Source organism: Equus quagga, chromosome 2 (assembly GCF_021613505.1).
Source record: "Equus quagga isolate Etosha38 chromosome 2, UCLA_HA_Equagga_1.0, whole genome shotgun sequence".
NCBI classification, from domain to species: Eukaryota; Metazoa; Chordata; class Mammalia; order Perissodactyla; family Equidae; genus Equus; species Equus quagga.
In genome coordinates this window covers 39922147-39939715 of record NC_060268.1, presented here as the reverse complement: position 1 = coordinate 39939715, position 17569 = coordinate 39922147, and the positions used below count along the sequence as shown (strand labels likewise).

Sequence of the window (17569 nt, the reverse complement as noted above, 5' to 3'; positions counted from 1 at the left end):
TTCTAAATTACTCTTCTTGGCTTAGAGCACTTAATGCCCGACCTTGGGCCTGGGAGTGGATCAAGCCCATTGAGACAGTAGATATACAATTGAGGAAGATCATTCCCCAGGAGAAATTTAGGTGCTGTAAGTAAGGGGACATGAGCACTGGATAGTTATTCAAGAAAATGCTTTATAAATATATTATCTCATTTAATTTTATAAATAGCTCTGCTGAGGAAACTCAGATTTGCTCAAGGTCCCATAATTATTAAGTAGCAGAAATCAGCTTTAATTCTAAGCCAATGCTTTTTTCCTTTCTATCAGTCTTGTGTCTTCTTGAAATAAAAATGATAGGTCCTACATAGTATATGGCATTAATGACCCTACCTTCTAAGATTTCAAAGTGATTTTCTATAGGTTTCTTCACTGAAACTTAATCATCACAAGATTCCAAAAGTTATGGTATGTAGCTTAAGCAGTGCTTAGAAGGAAATTTATAATGGTAAAAGCCTATATCAAGGAGCCAGAAAGACCTCCAATAAATAAACTAATCTTCCACCTTATGACACTAGAAAAAGAAGAGCAAATTAAACCTAAAGCAAGTAGAAGGAAGGAAATAATAAAGATTACAGTGGAAATTAATGAAATAGAGAATAGAAAAACAATGAGGAAAAACCACAAAACCAAAAATTGGTTCTTTGAAAAACATGAACAAAATTGACAAACCTTTAGCTAGACAGACCAAGGAAAAAAGAAGACTCAAATTATCAAAATCAGAAATGAAAGAGGGGCCAGCCCAGTGGAATAGTGGTTTAAGTTTGCGTGCTCTGCTTCTGTGGCCCGGGATTTGTGGATTTGGATCCTGGGCAAGGAGCTATGCACCGCTTATCAAGCCATGCTGTGGCAGCGTCCCACATATGAAATAAAGGAAGATGGGCACAGATGTTAGCTCAGGGCCAATCTTCCTCAACAAAAAGAGGAGGATTGGCAGCAGATGTTAGCTCAGGGCTAATCTTCCTCAAGAAAACAAACAAACGAACAAACAAAAGCAAAAAGGAATGAAAGAAGGAACATTTCTACTGACCTTACAGAAATAGAAGGAATTAGAATACTACATGGCAGCAAATTAAATAACTTACATGAAATGGACAAACTCCTAGAAAGATGTAAACTACTGACACTGACTCATGAAGAAAGAAAATCTAAATAGATTTATGATAGGTAAAGAGATTGAATTAATAATAATGAAAAACCCCTACCCACAGTGGAAAGCCCAGGCCCAGATGACTTCACTGGTGAATTCTACCAAATGTTGAAAGAATAATTAATACCAGTTTTTCACCAGCTCTTCCACAAAAGTAGAAAGGGAGGGAGTATTTCCCAATTCATTGTAGGAGGCCAGTATTACTCTGATACCAAAACCAGGCAAAGACATTAGAAGAAAAGAAAACTGTAAACTAATGTCTCTTAGGAACATAGATGCAAAAATCCTCAGTAAAATACTAGCAAACAGAATCCAGTAACATAGAAAGCATTATTCACCATGACTTAGTGGGATTTATCCCTGGAATTCCAGGTTGGTTCAAAACACGAAGACCAATTCATATAATATATCAAATCGATAGAAGAAAGGACAAAAACCACATGATTATGTTAATAGACATAGAAGACCCATTGAACAAAATCCACTACCCCTTCATAATAAAAATACTCAACAAACTAAGAATAGAAAAGAACTTCCTCACCGTGATAAGGGGCTTCTATTTAAAAAAACTCCACAGCTAATATGGTAAAAGACTGAACTCTTTTCCCTGATGATAAGTAACAAGACAAGGATTTGTGCTCTTGCCACTTCTGTTGAAGTCAAAAAAATGAAATAAAATGCATTCAGATTGGAAAGAAGGAAAACTATCTCTATTTGCAGATAACATTATCTTATATATAGAAAATCCTAGGGAATCCACTAAAAAATTGTTAGAACTAAGTTCAACAAGATAGCAGGATACAAGATCAGTATACAAAAATCACTTGTATTACTAGACATTAGCAGTGAACAATCCAAAAATGAAATTAAGAGAATAATTCCATTTACAATAGCATCAAAAAGAATAAAATACTTAGGAATAAGGTTAACCAAAGAAGTGCAGAACTTATACTCTGAAAATTATAAAACTGTTGAAAAAATAAGAAGACCTAAATACGTGGTCCCATGTTTATAGGTTGGAAGACTTAATATTGTTAAGATAGTTGTATTCCTGAAATTGATCTACAGATTAAATACAATCCCCATCAAAATCCTAGCTGGCTTTTTTGTAGAAATAGACAGGCTGATGAGAAATTAATATGGAATTGCAAGGGACCCCAAATAGCCAAAACAATCTTGAAAAAGAACAAAGTTGAAGCACTCATACTTTCTAATTTCAAAGCTTAACTACAAGGCACCAGTAATCAAGCCATTGTGGTACCGGCATAAGATAGAAATATAGATCCATGGAATAGACTTGAAAGTCCAGAAATTAACTGTCACATTATGGTCAATTGATTTTTGACAAGAGTACTAAGACAGTTAATGTGGAAAGAAGTCTTTTCAACAAACGGTGCTGGGACAACTGGATTGGATAAAGTAAAATAATAGAAAATGCATATATTGGTCTCTGCCCTAGTTCCTGGCACAGAGCTTGTAAAATCCTTGTAATTTCCTAAGTGATGAGAGCACTAGGAGCATCTTTTGTTTCTAATATTTGGTCTTAAAGAAAACTTGGTCAGGTTGCTGACACAGCTCTTAAATCCCCTGGAATTTCCTGGGTGATAGGAATGTCTTTTGTTCTAGTGAAGCAACTCTTGATGGGTTCCTGAATAGCTTCAGGATTGGGGCAGGTCACCAAAAAGACCAAGCCATGATTAGAAATTTGGAACTTTCGGCCCCACCCCTTATCCTCCGATAAGTGTACAGGGGCTGGAGATTGACATAATGATCAGTCATGCCTACATGATGAAGCCTCCATAAAAACTGTCAAAGTACCAGATTGGGAGAGCTTCTAAGTTGGTAAATACATGGAGGAGCTGGGAGAGTGGTGCACTGAGAGAGAGCGTGGAAGCTTTGTGCCCCTTCCCACATACCTTGCCCTGTGTATCTCTAAATCTGGCTGGTCATCTGTATCCTTTATTATATCCTTTGTAGTAAACTGGTAAATGTAAGTAAGTGTCTCCCTGAATTCTGTGAGCCATTTTAGCAAATTATCGAACCCAGGGAGAGGGTAATGGGAACCCCAGTTTATAGCTGGTTGGTCAGAAGCACAGGTAACAATCTGGGACTTGAATTTGGCATCTGAAGTAGGGTCAGTCTTGTGGGACTGAGCCCTTAACTTGCGGGGATCTGATTGATGCTAACTCTAGGTAGATAGTGTCAGAATTGAATTGAATTATAGAATACCTGGCTGGTGTCTAGGACTTTCCACACATCTGATGTCAGAAGTGTTGTGAGTGTGGTAGTAGTGTGAGAGTAAAGGAGAAACACAGAACTGTGTCCTTTCAACACAGTTATAAACAGGTGAAAGAATGAAGTTGGACCCTCACTTCACACCGTATATGAAAATTTACTCAAAATGCATCAGAGACCTAAATGTATAAAACTCTTAGAAGAATACACAGCTGTAAGTCTTCGTGACCTTGGATTTGGCAGTGGTTTCTTAGATATAACAGCAAAACCCATAAAGCAACAAAATAAAAAATACATGAATTGGACTTCATTGGATTTAAAAATTTTGTGCTTCAAAGACCACCATCAAGAAAGTGAACAGACAGCCCACAAAATCGGAGAAAATATTTACAAATCATACATCTGATAAGGAACTTTATCTAGCCTATATAAAGAACTCTTATAATTCAATAATAAAGAGACAAATAACCCAATTGAAAAATCAGTGAAGCATCTGAATAGACTGAATTTCTCCAAAGAAGATACACATGAAAAGATGCTCAACATCATTAGTCGTTACAGAAATGTAATTAAAATTAAAAATTCTAAAAATAAAAAGTTATAATGAGATACCACTTTACTCCTTCTAGCATGGCTACAATCAAAAAGATATAGATAATAACAAGAGTTGGTGAGAATGTGGAGAAATTGGAACCCTCATATTTTGCTGGTAGGAATGTAAAATTGTGCAGCTCCTTTGGAAAATAGTCCAGCAGTTCCTATGGACTGCTTAAGGTTAAACATGGAGTTACCGTATGACCCAGCAATTCTACTTCCAGTTATATACCCAAGAGAAATAAAAACACATGTCCACACAAAAACTTACACATGAATGTTCATAGTAGTAGTATTCATAATAACCAAAAAGTAGAAACAATCCAAATGGACAATCAACTGATGAAGGTCTAAACAAAATGTGGTATATCTATACAATGGAATATTATTGAGAATGAAAAGAAATGAAGTACTGATAACATGTTACAACATGGATGAACTTTGAACACATTATGCTAAGTAAAAGAAGCCAGTCACAAAAGAACACTTATTCCGTCTTATGATTCTGTTTATATGAAATGTCCAAAGTAGGGAAATCAATAGAGATAGAAAGTTGATTAGTGGTCTCATAGGGCTGGGAGAGTTGGGCTAGGGGAGCACAGGAAGTGACTACAATGGGTTTTTTGGTGTAGGTTGGGTAGGGCTCTAATACTGATTGTGGTGGTAGTGGTTGCACAACTTTGTGAATATACTAAAAACTGAATTTTACACTTTAAATGGGTGAATTTTGTTGTATGTTAATAATGTTTTCATAAGCTGTTATAAGAAACTTATCTGTTCATTTAGTATGAACTCTATGCAGAGTTGGGTACTAGAGTTCCTGCCCTTGAAATGCTTACACTTTAGGGGTAAGACAAGCAAACACAGACAGTGTACCCTAAAGATGCTTTCGTTAAGTTTGTGTATCTGTTATATTCTGGTGCCTTTATTTAGAATTTTGAGAACCTATGGAAGCTAATCAGGTGGGAATAAAATGAGGGTTGACTTGAGTTTGATACTACTTTTACACAAGATAGTCCTGCTCTAGAGTATCATTGAGATTATTTAGATGTTTTTGTACTGGGACTTCCTAAAAGTTTGTGAAGTGGTTTACCGAGGGACTTTGAGTTGTTTGTGTCGTAGTTCTAGACCTCTCCTCTAATCTCATTGTGCATGAAACTGAGGAACTATTCTTGCGAATGGAGAGTTGTGATCAGACGTAGTAGTGCATAGGGTAAGACTTTGTTTTTTGTTTGCTTACCAACTAGATATGACCTCGTAGACTGCCTAATTTACATAAAGATTGCAATAGTTCTGGAATCTGGATTCTACTTAAGATTTCTGTCTGAATGACAGTTTATTAGGTCTCACTTCATATATTCTGTGCTCGGTGATCTGGTTATCTGTCTTTCCTTTTCTCCACAGGAGTTACTATTTTGAATTATTAATATTCTCTTTAAGCATAACCCACCCTGCTCCCCTCATTTTTAGAGATTATTTTGCTTAATTCTTCATGGAAGATATGGAAGTTGTTAGGTATAAAACTCCCTGGGCTACACATTTCCTTCTCAGTCATCTTCACAGGTTCCTTTTTCTTTTGCTGACGTTGACCCAGTTCTCTCAAACTACCCGTCTTCTCGGGCAATCAGCTCTAACCTTCATTGACAATATACAGATCTGTTACCTTCTATATTTGACCTTTCTGTTAAACTCTACACCTAAATTTCTAACACAACTTGCATGTCCTGTAGATCAATCAGTGCACAGTCCTCAAACTAGAAATCAGCATCCTCTCTCATACACTATAACTTTTGTCTTCATTTATATTAATGCAGTTTACCTTGTCAACTTAGCTTGAGCTAAAAGTCTTCTGCTTTCTCCCTCTTCTCCTTAATCTGTCTATTCTGTCCCTTAAAACTGAATTTGAAATCCTTCCTCTTCTTTAAATTCTCACTCCCAGTGCTTTAATTTGAACTTTCCTCATCTTTTACCTGGACACTTGTATTAACCTCCACATTGATCTCCCTGCCTCTCATCTCTTCCACAAATCAGCCTCTAATGGTGAACAGCATTACCTTTCCAAAACACAGGCCAAATCGTGTAGCTCTCATGCTTGAAAACCTTTGCACTATGTCCCCCCTGCCCTCTACTGCCCATTATCTAATGATGAGTCAATCTGAATTCCTTTGTGCGGCATACAAGACTTCAGCATCCTTTTCTTGTCTCAGCATGCTCCCCACTTCAGCCCATGTTTTAGCCCTTATCCAGCCCTTCTAGCCTATTAACTCTTTTAGTCATCTTTCATATATGCTTGGATCCTTCTCACTTCGTGAGTGCCCTTCTCTCTGAATCTTCTTCTCATCCTATACATTTAAAAATCTAGTGATTTAACTCTCATGAAAAGCCTCATAAACAAAATTTTCAAATCTTCTGTGTATCCGTAACAATTTGTCTATAACGTAGAGCTCATCATACTAGATTAAGGTTTTATGTTCACGTATCTGGACTGTGAACTCCTTGAGGGCATGGATCTTACTTAATTTATCTTGTATTCTTACTCCAACTTTAGTGCTCAACACATAGTAGGCCTTCTTGCCTGTGTTTTGTCACACACAGTCTTTATTTCCCTTTTAGTTTTAATATCTATTGACAAGGTATTACTTGACTTTAAAATCTGTTTCAATTATTTCTGGCATAAAGGCTAAGAACAAAGACTCTAGAATCAAACTGCTTCATCATTTTCCGGCTGTGGGGTCTTGGACAAAATACTAAGCCTCCGTTTACACATCTGAAAAATAGGGAAAGTAATATTTATGTTATGAAGTTGTGAGGATTAAATTCATTTAAAGCACTTGATAGAGTGCCTGGCACAATATGCTTATATATTATGCATGTGTTATTAGCTATTATGATTTCTATTAATTTGTTCATTCACAAATATAGATTGAACGTTTTCCTATTTGCTAGGTACTTGGTAGGTACCAGAACAGGATAGATATGGTCCCTGTACTCATGGAATAATACCTCAGTTTGTACTAGTTGTTACAAAAGTTGTTTTAACAGTTACTCTAAGTGGTGGTGAAGAGTTACTCTTCTAATTTAATTGTAGTTTCTCCATACTTCCAAAATTTTTTACGTGTTTATTGACCTAACTTTATTAAGTAGTTTCATTAATTGCATAATCTGAAATGTAAGACCAGTAGTGCACTATGCCATAAAGTATGAGATAAGAGCTCATTAAGCTCTTACCTAAAACAATGAAGATGTATTGGTGAATCCTAGAAAATTTGCTCCCGACTTTGTGTTTTGGTTATCTGATAAAAGGTCTACAGTTTATTTGATTTCTATCTTTTTTCTTTTTAAAAGTAGGGTGGTTTTAGTATCAAGAGATAAGTAGTATTTGGTGTAATTTATCATAAAGATATTTTTAAAAGAGCATTCGAAGAGAACTTAAATCTGGTCTGGCCTTTTGTTTTTAGATGGTTGAAATGTCTTTGTAATAGAGATACTGCATTTAAATTGTTACATGATAGGAAAGTGACATCTTAAAGAATGGATAATAAGAGGAAAATTCTTTTTTTTTTTTTGCTGAGGAAGATTCGCCCTGAGCTAACATCTGCTGCCAGTCTTCCTCTTTTTTGTATGCGAGCCACCACCACAGTATGGCCACTGACAGATGAGTGGTGTAGGTCTGCACCCGGGAACTGAACCTGGGTCGCCAAAGCGGAGTGTGCCAAACTTAACCACTAGGCCACTGGGGCTGTCCCAGAAAGTACTCTTTTAGATGATTTTTTTATTGTTTCTATGAAGCTGAGGAAAATATTTTAAGTTGCTGATTGACCATCATTTTATCCTTTCATTCTTGCTACAATTTACTAGATGACACAGTTTTGGAAACATACATAAAATACATATAAAGTGATGACCATGCATTGTGCATGTTATGAATTATTATTCCCATTGCACCTATTCTTGCTAGTTACAACCCTTTTCAACAAAAGCACAGAGAAGGAGAGAACAATGTGATAACCGAGATGCAAAAGAGAAGTGTGGAATTATTAACTAAAATAAATCTGGATTGTATTTATATTTTGTCAGTCAGTGGACAAATTCTTTTTGAATGTTGAGATATATTTCTCATCACTCTACCAAATTTTGCCCTTCTAGCTCTTGGTCTGTGACTTCGTCACTTTATAGGCAAGCTTTGTCAAAGATTGCCCTCATTATCTCATGTTCCGTTTACTCTTCAACCCATTATAGACTGGCTTCCACCCCTTCCACTCACTAGTGACTTTCTAATTTTTTGTATTAATGAGCATGTCTCAGCCTTTCTGTAGCATTTATCATTAGCCACTTCCACCTTAAAATGCTCTTCTCCTTTGGTTTCTGTGATACCCCTTTCTCATAATTTTCTCCTACCTCTTAGGCCATTACTCTGTTTCCTTCATGGGTTCTTTTACTTTTGCTCTTGCTTTAAATGTTGGATTTTCTAGAATTCCGTTCTTAGGTTTCTTTTCTTCTCATTCTCTATTCTTTCAGCTTGGTAATCTTCCATCTGTGTGTGTCGTCGTATCTACCTCCCATGAACTAATGGTTCCCCAATGTATTTCTGGAGCTCAGCTTTTTGTCTCAGCGTCAGGCTTGAAATTACAGTTGTCTACTGAATTCAACTGTGTCCTCAAACTCACCATTCTAATATCCCTTAAAATCTATGCAACCTACTCTATTCTCTTCTTTTGGTACAGCTTTTCATTTAATTGTACCAATTTCTCATCAAAAATTATGTCTTTAGTATCTCTCAGATTTATCCTCTTTTTTCTCTCTTTATTATAATACTTAAGATTCAAACCCTTATTCTCTCTTGATATTGTAACTGTCCCCAGAGTGGCCTTTCTGCCTCCAGAATTGACCTCTATGTTATCTATCCTCCCCATTGCCACCATAGTGACATTCTAAAATGCAATGTTTTAAATATGTTTTTCCTTATCTTAAAATCTTTTAGATGCTTCTCATTACCCTAGTTTTCAAATATCCATCCGTGGCCCGTCTGCTTTTGGATCACTTAGAGAACTTTTGAAAAGCTCGTGTCCTTTATCTTCCCCTACAGATTCTGAATCAGTATAGAGTGCAGGAACCTTCAAAAAGTTTCCCAGAGGATTTTGATAAGCAGCCAGGATTAGAAAACATTGATCTAAACATGTTCTTCAGATTCCTTATCATGGAGTCCAAGACCTTTCAGGATCTAGTGCCTGCCTGCTTCTCCAGCACCATCTCATTCTGTCCTCCCTCTCTTCATTCACCATACTCCAGCCAGATGCTCTCTTCTGGCTCTGGAACCTATCAGGCTTGATCCTCTTTTAGGACCTTTGTTTGCTTTTGTTAAATCAGGGGAAGGACTCTAGATTTCTACCTGCTCCACCTCTGCTTTCCTCTGCACCCTAGCCTGCACCTCCTAGGATTTCACCTGTGGAACTCGGATTGAAAACCACTGAGTTAATCCAAATCAGTGAGGCCCAGAAAGATTAAGTGACTCACCAAAGTCATGTAACGGTGAATGCAAACCATACCTAAAATTTCAGGGTTTATATTCTTAACATAGTTCTTATTTATTGCTTTTCTGTGCTTTCATATGTATAATGTCTAGGCAGGTCGATCTGAAATGACCTCTTAATTCTTTCTTTCCTAAATAAATTATCATTCATTTGTTTATTTATTCATTCAATAAAGGAGCACTGTAGGATCTGGGGGAGGTGGGTAGGAAATTTGAATACTACAAATTTCCTATTCTTAAGGTTCTTAAGATAGGTCCTTTATATCCAATCATAAAATACTATATAGAAAAACGAATTATTAATTTTTTAGAAGAGAAACCATGGTATAACCTTTTCCACTGTTTTCTTTCTTTGTTTTATCCAGGGAAAGACCATGTTTGTAGATTTATTGGCTGTGGGAGGAATGATCGATTCAACTATGTGGTCATGCAATTGCAGGTAGGTTACTATGAAAAGGTATCTTAAAATCTCTCAGTTTTGATCAAGTACCTAACTACAGTGGATATGAATAAAAATAACATTCTTGGTATCATCTCAGAAGGTTTTTACTATGCAGATGGAACTTTATTTAAACAGATTTGATACTGATTTTTCCAAAGATGAAACGGTTGTCCTTGTCAGCTGTTTTAGTTGATCCTTCATTAATTGTCATCACTGCAAAACTTTTAATCTGCACAAGGGATTGTTGGATATGAGTCTTGCCATGTCACTTCCCCTTCCGCCCTTCATTACCTTAAGGACTCTAGTTTTCCATTATGCACTTGAGTACCAACTTGACAGCTTGAAAACATAAGCATTAATTGAGATAGAGGAGAAATGCCCTTCCTCTTTCTCTTTTCATCATTAACATAGCTCTGTTCCCCATCCTTTAGATGGGGAGTGAGCTTGGGGTGGGGCAGCAGGGGAAAGAAATTCAGGAAGACAATATTGGAGTAATGACTGCAGCAGGGAGAGGAGGGACACCGTTCCATTCCTGCTACACCACCTCTGCCCCTGAGCGCACACACAGAGCTCTGAACCGTGGTTAGCCGCAGAGTGTGAGAGCCATGGTTCACCTTGCTGCCTAACTTGGAGTTCTCAGTTTCCTTTCTTCTTTAGCAAAATTTGTTTGGGGCATTTGGTTCTTTTGTTTCCTTTCAACTTAACTACATAGTAGTGATTTCAGAGACATTGATGATAGCCTAAGTGCTTCCTCTTCTCATTGCAAGGCTTTTCTTGTTTCCCTCGGCTATCCTTCAGCATTTGATTTGGATCTGAAGATATTAATCTCTCTGTAGACTAGAGCCTTGAGTCTTTGAGTTGTGTGATTCAGTATCTCTTCAGCCAGCATAGTTTTATTTCTTGAAACAACTCTCCCTGTACTTTTTAATGTCATTAATATGGACCCTGCTTTCTCTCACTTTGGCCAATAATAAAAGTTTTTGTCTGATATTTTATAGTTTTCTTCTAGATTTATCATACATCTTATTTGATGCTCACCGTATCCCCATGAAGAGGATGGGATAGATTTTATCTTCATTTTACAGATAAAGAAGCTGAATCTCAAGGACGTTTGTGGTTTGCCTGGGACTGACTAACTCGATAGGTGTCAGGGCTTAGTGGAAGCCTGAGGCTAGTATTCTTGGCACAATTAAAGAAAACTTTTCAGTTTTGTCTTTAGGTTACTATTGACTGGAGAGTATGGACAGGAGCTTCTTTAGTCTGCAGAATCTCTCTCAGTCTTAGCACATACTGTAGTCGTTTTTATTTTATTTGTACTCACCTAAATCTCACTTTCTGGAAATGGGGAGGCTCTTACTGTGGGAAAACTAAGGAAACCGGTGTGTATCAAATAAGATGGCCTTTGGCAAGCTAGTATGGCCTCATCCAAGAACCTTTCCATTTGACTTGCATGCTGTATTTTTTCCTGTCATAAGAAAATTAGCCCAACATTACCCACCCCCATCCCTACAGTTTTGGTTGACGTGATTTGGAACAAGGCTAAAGCTAGTATAACTGCCAGGGGGTACTCTCTCTTATTTGACATACTAAAGATAACTACTAGATTTACCTCATATATTTTGATAAAGTTTACATGCTCAGACCCAACTTCTCACTAACATCCCTAATTTCTTCTAAAAGCCCTAAATTCATTATTCTTAACTTTACTCTTTTCCTTCTGGTGATTCAATTATATAATATCTGCCTTAAACATTTTAAGGAATAATCCTGTCTCTGTTGTAGAAATTCTAGCTATTTACCATTAAAATGGGTCTTAAAATCCTACAGGGTTCAAGCAGTTGTACATATTTGTTTTCTCGTTTCTACCGGTAAGACCTTGGTGAGGTCTCATTTAAGATCCTGTCACCATTGAGGCTTTTACATGAGTGTCCCTAGTATAGCCAAGGGGTGATATTTTGTGATAAGGGTATCACCTTAGAGAGGGGCAAAATAAATTTTAATCCTGTATGCAGTACAGGTGTAGATCTAGATTGCCTGACATAAGAGCTGCCATACTTTTTTAAGCTTTGTATTATTATGGAAAAAATTAAACATACACAAAAGTAGAAGAGTATAATGCACACCCATGTACTTACTCATCACTGGTCTTCAATAATTATCAGTATATGACCAATCCTGTTCCAGGTGTATTCTCCCTCTCCCCTCTCTCCCCAGATTATTTCAAAGCAAATCCAGGGCATATTTTATCTGTAAATATGTCAGTCATTTCTAAGAGTCAAGGATTTTTTTTCCCTCTCAAGCACAAGACACAATAATTCCTTAATAGCATTAAATATCAAGTCAGTCTTCAGATTTCCTTGATCATATCTCTCTTTAATTTTTTTATATTTAGTTTACTTGAATCTGGTTCCAGACTGGGTTTACACGTTTGATGGATTTATCTCTTTCTTTTGTCTTTTTTTTTTTTTTTTGAGGAAGATTAGCCCTGAGCTAACTACTGCCAGTCCTCATCTTTTTGCTGAGGAAGGCTGGCTCTGAGCTAACATCCATGCCCACCTTCCTCTACTTTATATGTGGGACACCTACCACAGCACGGCATGCCATGCAGTGCCATGTCCGCACCCAGGATCCGAACCGGCAAACCGTGGGCCGTGGAGAAGCGGAACGTGTGAACTTAACCACTGCGCCACTGGGCCGGCCCCTGATAGATTTATCTCTTAAGCCTCTTTTAATCTATAGATCCCTCTCTTTTTTTTCTTGCAGGTTTTTTTATGTTGTTTTTATTGTTGTTTGTAAATAGAGTCATTTGTCATGCAGAAGTTCTCATAGTCCAGATTTTGCTTATTGTCTCCTTGTGGTATTATTTAACATGTTCATATATCCCCTGTATTTTCTGTAACCTGGTCTTTAGATCAGATTCCAGTTTTGTTTTATTTCACAGAATACTTCAGAGGTGAGTTGTGTGCATCAGTAGGCAGTGTCTGTCTCTCTTTTGTAATGTTAAGATTAATCTCTGTGGTTTAGGGACTGTCAGTCTGATCCATCCATTTTATGGTTCCCAATGGTTTTTCTTCTAGGTTTTATCAACCCATTAGTAATCATTGTCTAGATCCATTACTCAGTGGGGTTGCAAAGGTACTATTTTAATTCTAACATTTCTTCTTCATTTGTTAGCTGACATTCTTCTTTAAAAAACACTCTGACAACAATTAGGTTATCCTGAGGTAAATTTCATATGGGAAGGGTAGGACTAATGCTTGATTCTTTTTTTTATTCACCAGTTTTCAGACTAATCAGTTGCTTCCCTAATATTTTCCAAAGGGAACTAATGAACTCTCTCTTTTTTGAAAAGATAATTATGAATTCATGGATTTAACATATTTTATGTCTTTGAATCATTGTAGTTGTTTTTAATTTTCAAATTGTCCCATCTTGGGTAGCAGGACTTCTTCAGTTTGCATCCTCATGCATTTCGAAAGGACTGGACTGTAGGAGTCTTTGATAGCCTCCTTGCCTTCTGGTACAACACCATGTATTAGGCTCAGTCTCTTTATTTCATGCTCCAGAACTGGAATCAGCCATTTCTTCATCAAGCCCTGATTACTCTTAATGGGAAATGATATTTAGAGACCACAGTCTAGATGCTATGGGTGCCTGTTGCTATTGGGTTGCTCCTTGTTTTAAATTCTTTTCAAGTGGATGGGTTCAGGATTTCCCTTTTTTTACAAGAGAAAATATGTCATGGTTCTTACTGATTTTTCTAATTCAAATTTGTGATAATAGAATTGCTAGTAGGGGCCGGCCCCATGGCTGAGTGGTTAAGTTTGCGCACTCCGCTTTGGCCGCCCAGGGTTTCACCAATTCAGATCCTGGGTGCGGACATGGCACTGCTCGTCAAACCATGCTGAAGCAGCATTCCACATGCCACAACTAGAGGGACCCACAACTAAAAATATACAACTATGTACTGGGGGGCTTTGGGGAGAATAAGGAAAAATAAAATCTTTAAAAAAAAAAAAAGAATTGCTAGTAAATTCTTTGACTTTATATTTTCATCTCTTTGCTCTTATGCACTCGTTGATATAAGTAGATGAAATGAAATGATTGGGATTTACATGAAAATAATCCAGTATGTGTGTGTGGGAAGGGAAAGGGGGTGTGTGTTGGGGTTTGGGGATGACAGATGAAACAAGATTGGTCATGAAGTGATAATTGTTAATTCTGGGTGATGGATAGGTATATGAGGGCTTATTATATTATTTTCTCTCCTTTTAAGTATGTTTCAAATTTTAAATAATAAAAGTCCATTTGCATTTTTATTGGGATCATGTTAAATTTATAGAATTATTTAGAGAGAAATGAATATGGTTTTTCATTCAGTAGTAGTCATTCCATATCACTGTGTATAAAGATCCTTCATTTTTTTTAGTGGCTGCACTGTTCAGTCAGTAAGGTGACTGCACCATAATTTATTTAGCCGTTCACTTATTGATGGGCATATAGATTGTTTTCAGTTTTTCTCTGTAACAAATAATGACCATTTGTAGTATATACGCTGAAGTATAATTTGGTGGGTCAAACCTGCATGTATTTACCATGTTAATTAATAACTCTTTTCCCCATACTCTTGCCAGCCTTGTATTTATCATCTCAGGTTTTGTTAGTTGATACCTTAGGTTTACATTTTAAAAGATTTAAAATTTTGGGGCCGGCCTGGTGACGTACTGGTTAAGTTCGTGCACTCCGCTTCGGTGGCCCAGGGTTTGCAGGTTTGGATCCCAGGCGTGGACCTACACACCACTCATCTATCTGTGCTATGGCGGAGTCCCACAAACAAAGTAGAGGAGGATTGGCACAGATGTTAGCTCAGGGCCACTCTTCGTCACACACACACACAAAAGATTTAAAAATCATTATTAATATCATAAACCCAAGTTTTATTTCCTTTCAAAAGCTTTTATGATGGTGGAAGTTGTTTACAAATAAACTTCCAGTACTTGGTATATTTTTGGCAATGAAAATACTGATTTTTGAGAAAAAATTATTGGAATGCTAATAAAAGTTATTAGTTACTCTCATAGGATTATAAAACTTGTTGCTTTATATTATCACTTATTTTACATTTGTTGAGGATGTAGAGAACAATAAATTCCCCTAATGTTAACAAATAATAATAAAGATAACTGCCAATTTATGCTGTGGGAAAACTGCATTTTTAAAGAAGTGTGAAGAATGAAAGGCTCCTGATTTTTTTATAATTTTTCAATTCTGAGATTACTTGAGTACATTTAATATTTTATTTTAAATGGTGGTTAAGTGAATTAAGAATTTATTACTTTTTCAAAAGTGAATTAACTGTCTTTAGTTGAGGTGATGGTGTTAGTGGCATTATCACAACCATACACTACAAAATTTTGGGAATAGAGAGATTGAGGTTTTTAAATTTCCTTGTGATATGGCATTCAGGAGTCAGTTTCCGTTCTTTGGGAGGTAGAACTGCAGTGTTGTAGCCCTGCTGTTATCAGGTCACTGGCTTGTTACCTAGGCAACAAGGAACCTTCTGGATGGAGCAGCACCATGAAGTAGAAAAAGAACCCTGTGGAGTCAGACAGACTTTGATTTGAAAAACAGTTTTACCTTAACAGATGAAATTTATTTAAATCCTCTGAGCCTCAGTTTCCTCATCTATAAAACAAGAATTAACTTCTGTTTTAGGGTGCTGTGAGGATTAAATGCAGTCCTGAATGTAATACATTTGGCATAGGCTGCATACGTTCATTGCTTTTATCTACTGCTATAAGTAACTGAGTGTTTGTTTCATATCATTTTTGTTCATAATAACAATAATTAGCATTTATTGAGTACCTATTGTGTGCCAGGCATTATTCTAAACACTTTATGTGAGTCTTGTTTAATCCTCACAAAACACTCTGAGATAGGTATTTTGGCCCCATTTTGTAAGGAAACTGTGACACAGAAAAGTTAAGTGGTCTTTTGGGAATATATGTTAGACAGTAATGAGAAATTACCGCTCTGGGTATATATATTTTATATCTTTTTAAATAAGACTATATTTTGTTATGACATCAGAGACAAAGGGAAACATGATGACTCAGAAACAATATGTTCAAAAACTTTGGTTATTCTTAAATTTGTCTGAAACATTCATGCGTTATTTTAAGAGAATCTCTTGAGTGAGAGGATCATGATTTGGGTAAAGTCTTTGCTGTTTCAGTTAAAACATTTTTTAATGGTAAATGAATAATTGCCCTTAAAATCTTCTAATTTTTGTATAAATGAATAATTCCTCTTAAAACATAGTTTTAATACCATACTTAAAAGTGTTTATTTGGTTTCCACAGGGTCGAAATCTGGCAGATCTACGCCGCAGCCAGTCCCGGGGCACATTCACCATTAGCACTACTCTTCGATTGGGTAGACAGATTCTGGAGTCTGTTGAGAGCATCCATTCTGTGGGATTCTTGCACCGAGATATCAAACCGGTAGGAGGCCTTTTCTAGCTGGAGCACAGAATGAGTTTGCTTGGTACTCTTAATCTTATGATGAGACACACAAATTACAAATGTAGCTTTCTATATTTGCTTTCTATATTAAATACAAGGTAATATTTTATTGAAGCAAAATGTAACTGGAAGCAAAATGTAACTGCTTCTTAATTTTAAAAAACTGATAATTACAAACTATAATTTATATTCAAGAGCTTTTCTTGTACAATGAAAATGATGCTACAGCCAGATTATAAATGATTAATGCTTGACTATTATTATTATCTGTGTTAACATTGCTAATTACTTAGCCTTACACCTAAATTGGTAGTTATTCTTTGGATTTCTTTTTCCGATATTGGGTAAAGTGTATACATATGTTGCTTTTAGATGTTGGCGTTGTGTTCTTTGAACTGTTTCTCAAGCGACAAATTGTACTTATAAGAAACCACCAATTGCGAAGACATTTTTTCTCCAGAGTGCTGCAGTGGCAATATATAATATTTTTTTTTCTATTCTGTTTTTCTTAGAAATTGTCATTCCATAACTGTGAAATATACTTTTATTTTTTCCTTCTCAGTTTTTTTATTGCTCTTGGGGGAAATGACCCATTTCTGGTATACTGTATTTACTATAAATTTATATGTGGTTGGTGCAGTTGAAAATGACACCCATATGTTGCTACATGATTTCTGAAATTAGTTTGCATGAAAATGCCAACGAGAATTAACACAGTAAAGTCAGACTTAGTGTAATATAGATATCTCCTGCTCCTATTTCTATACCAAACAAAATGTCGTTATTTGAAAACCATGGTGATTGTAGAGTTTCCATTTTCATCAGAAAGCTTCCCCAAGTAGAACAGTATTTTAAAATAAAAGCTAACAGTTCTGCAAGTTTGGCTTTTTGCCTTTCTAAATTCCCTTGCTTGCACACTCATCTTTGCAAGTTTGTGATCATTTAATGTTACATTTATTTTTTATTAAGGGAAGAACGCGAATGTATTTTCCTTAAGTCTGTTTTGGAATGTTTCCTTAAATTGTATTTTAATTTTTACACTTCATGAAATTCAGCTT

At 36.3% G+C, this 17569-nt stretch overlaps 1 protein-coding gene across 6 annotated transcripts in view; it reads left to right on the top strand.

The window, feature by feature from the left end:
* Positions 1 to 17569, top strand: part of TTBK2 (tau tubulin kinase 2) — a 140770-nt gene that overhangs the window by 57770 nt on the left and 65431 nt on the right. For all 6 annotated transcript variants that reach the window (XM_046649669.1, XM_046649687.1, XM_046649674.1 and 3 more), the window contains 2 exons: positions 9911 to 9984; positions 16350 to 16490. In XM_046649669.1, the coding sequence (XP_046505625.1) occupies positions 9911 to 9984; positions 16350 to 16490 (215 nt within the window). The remainder of the gene's footprint in view (positions 1 to 9910; positions 9985 to 16349; positions 16491 to 17569) is intronic.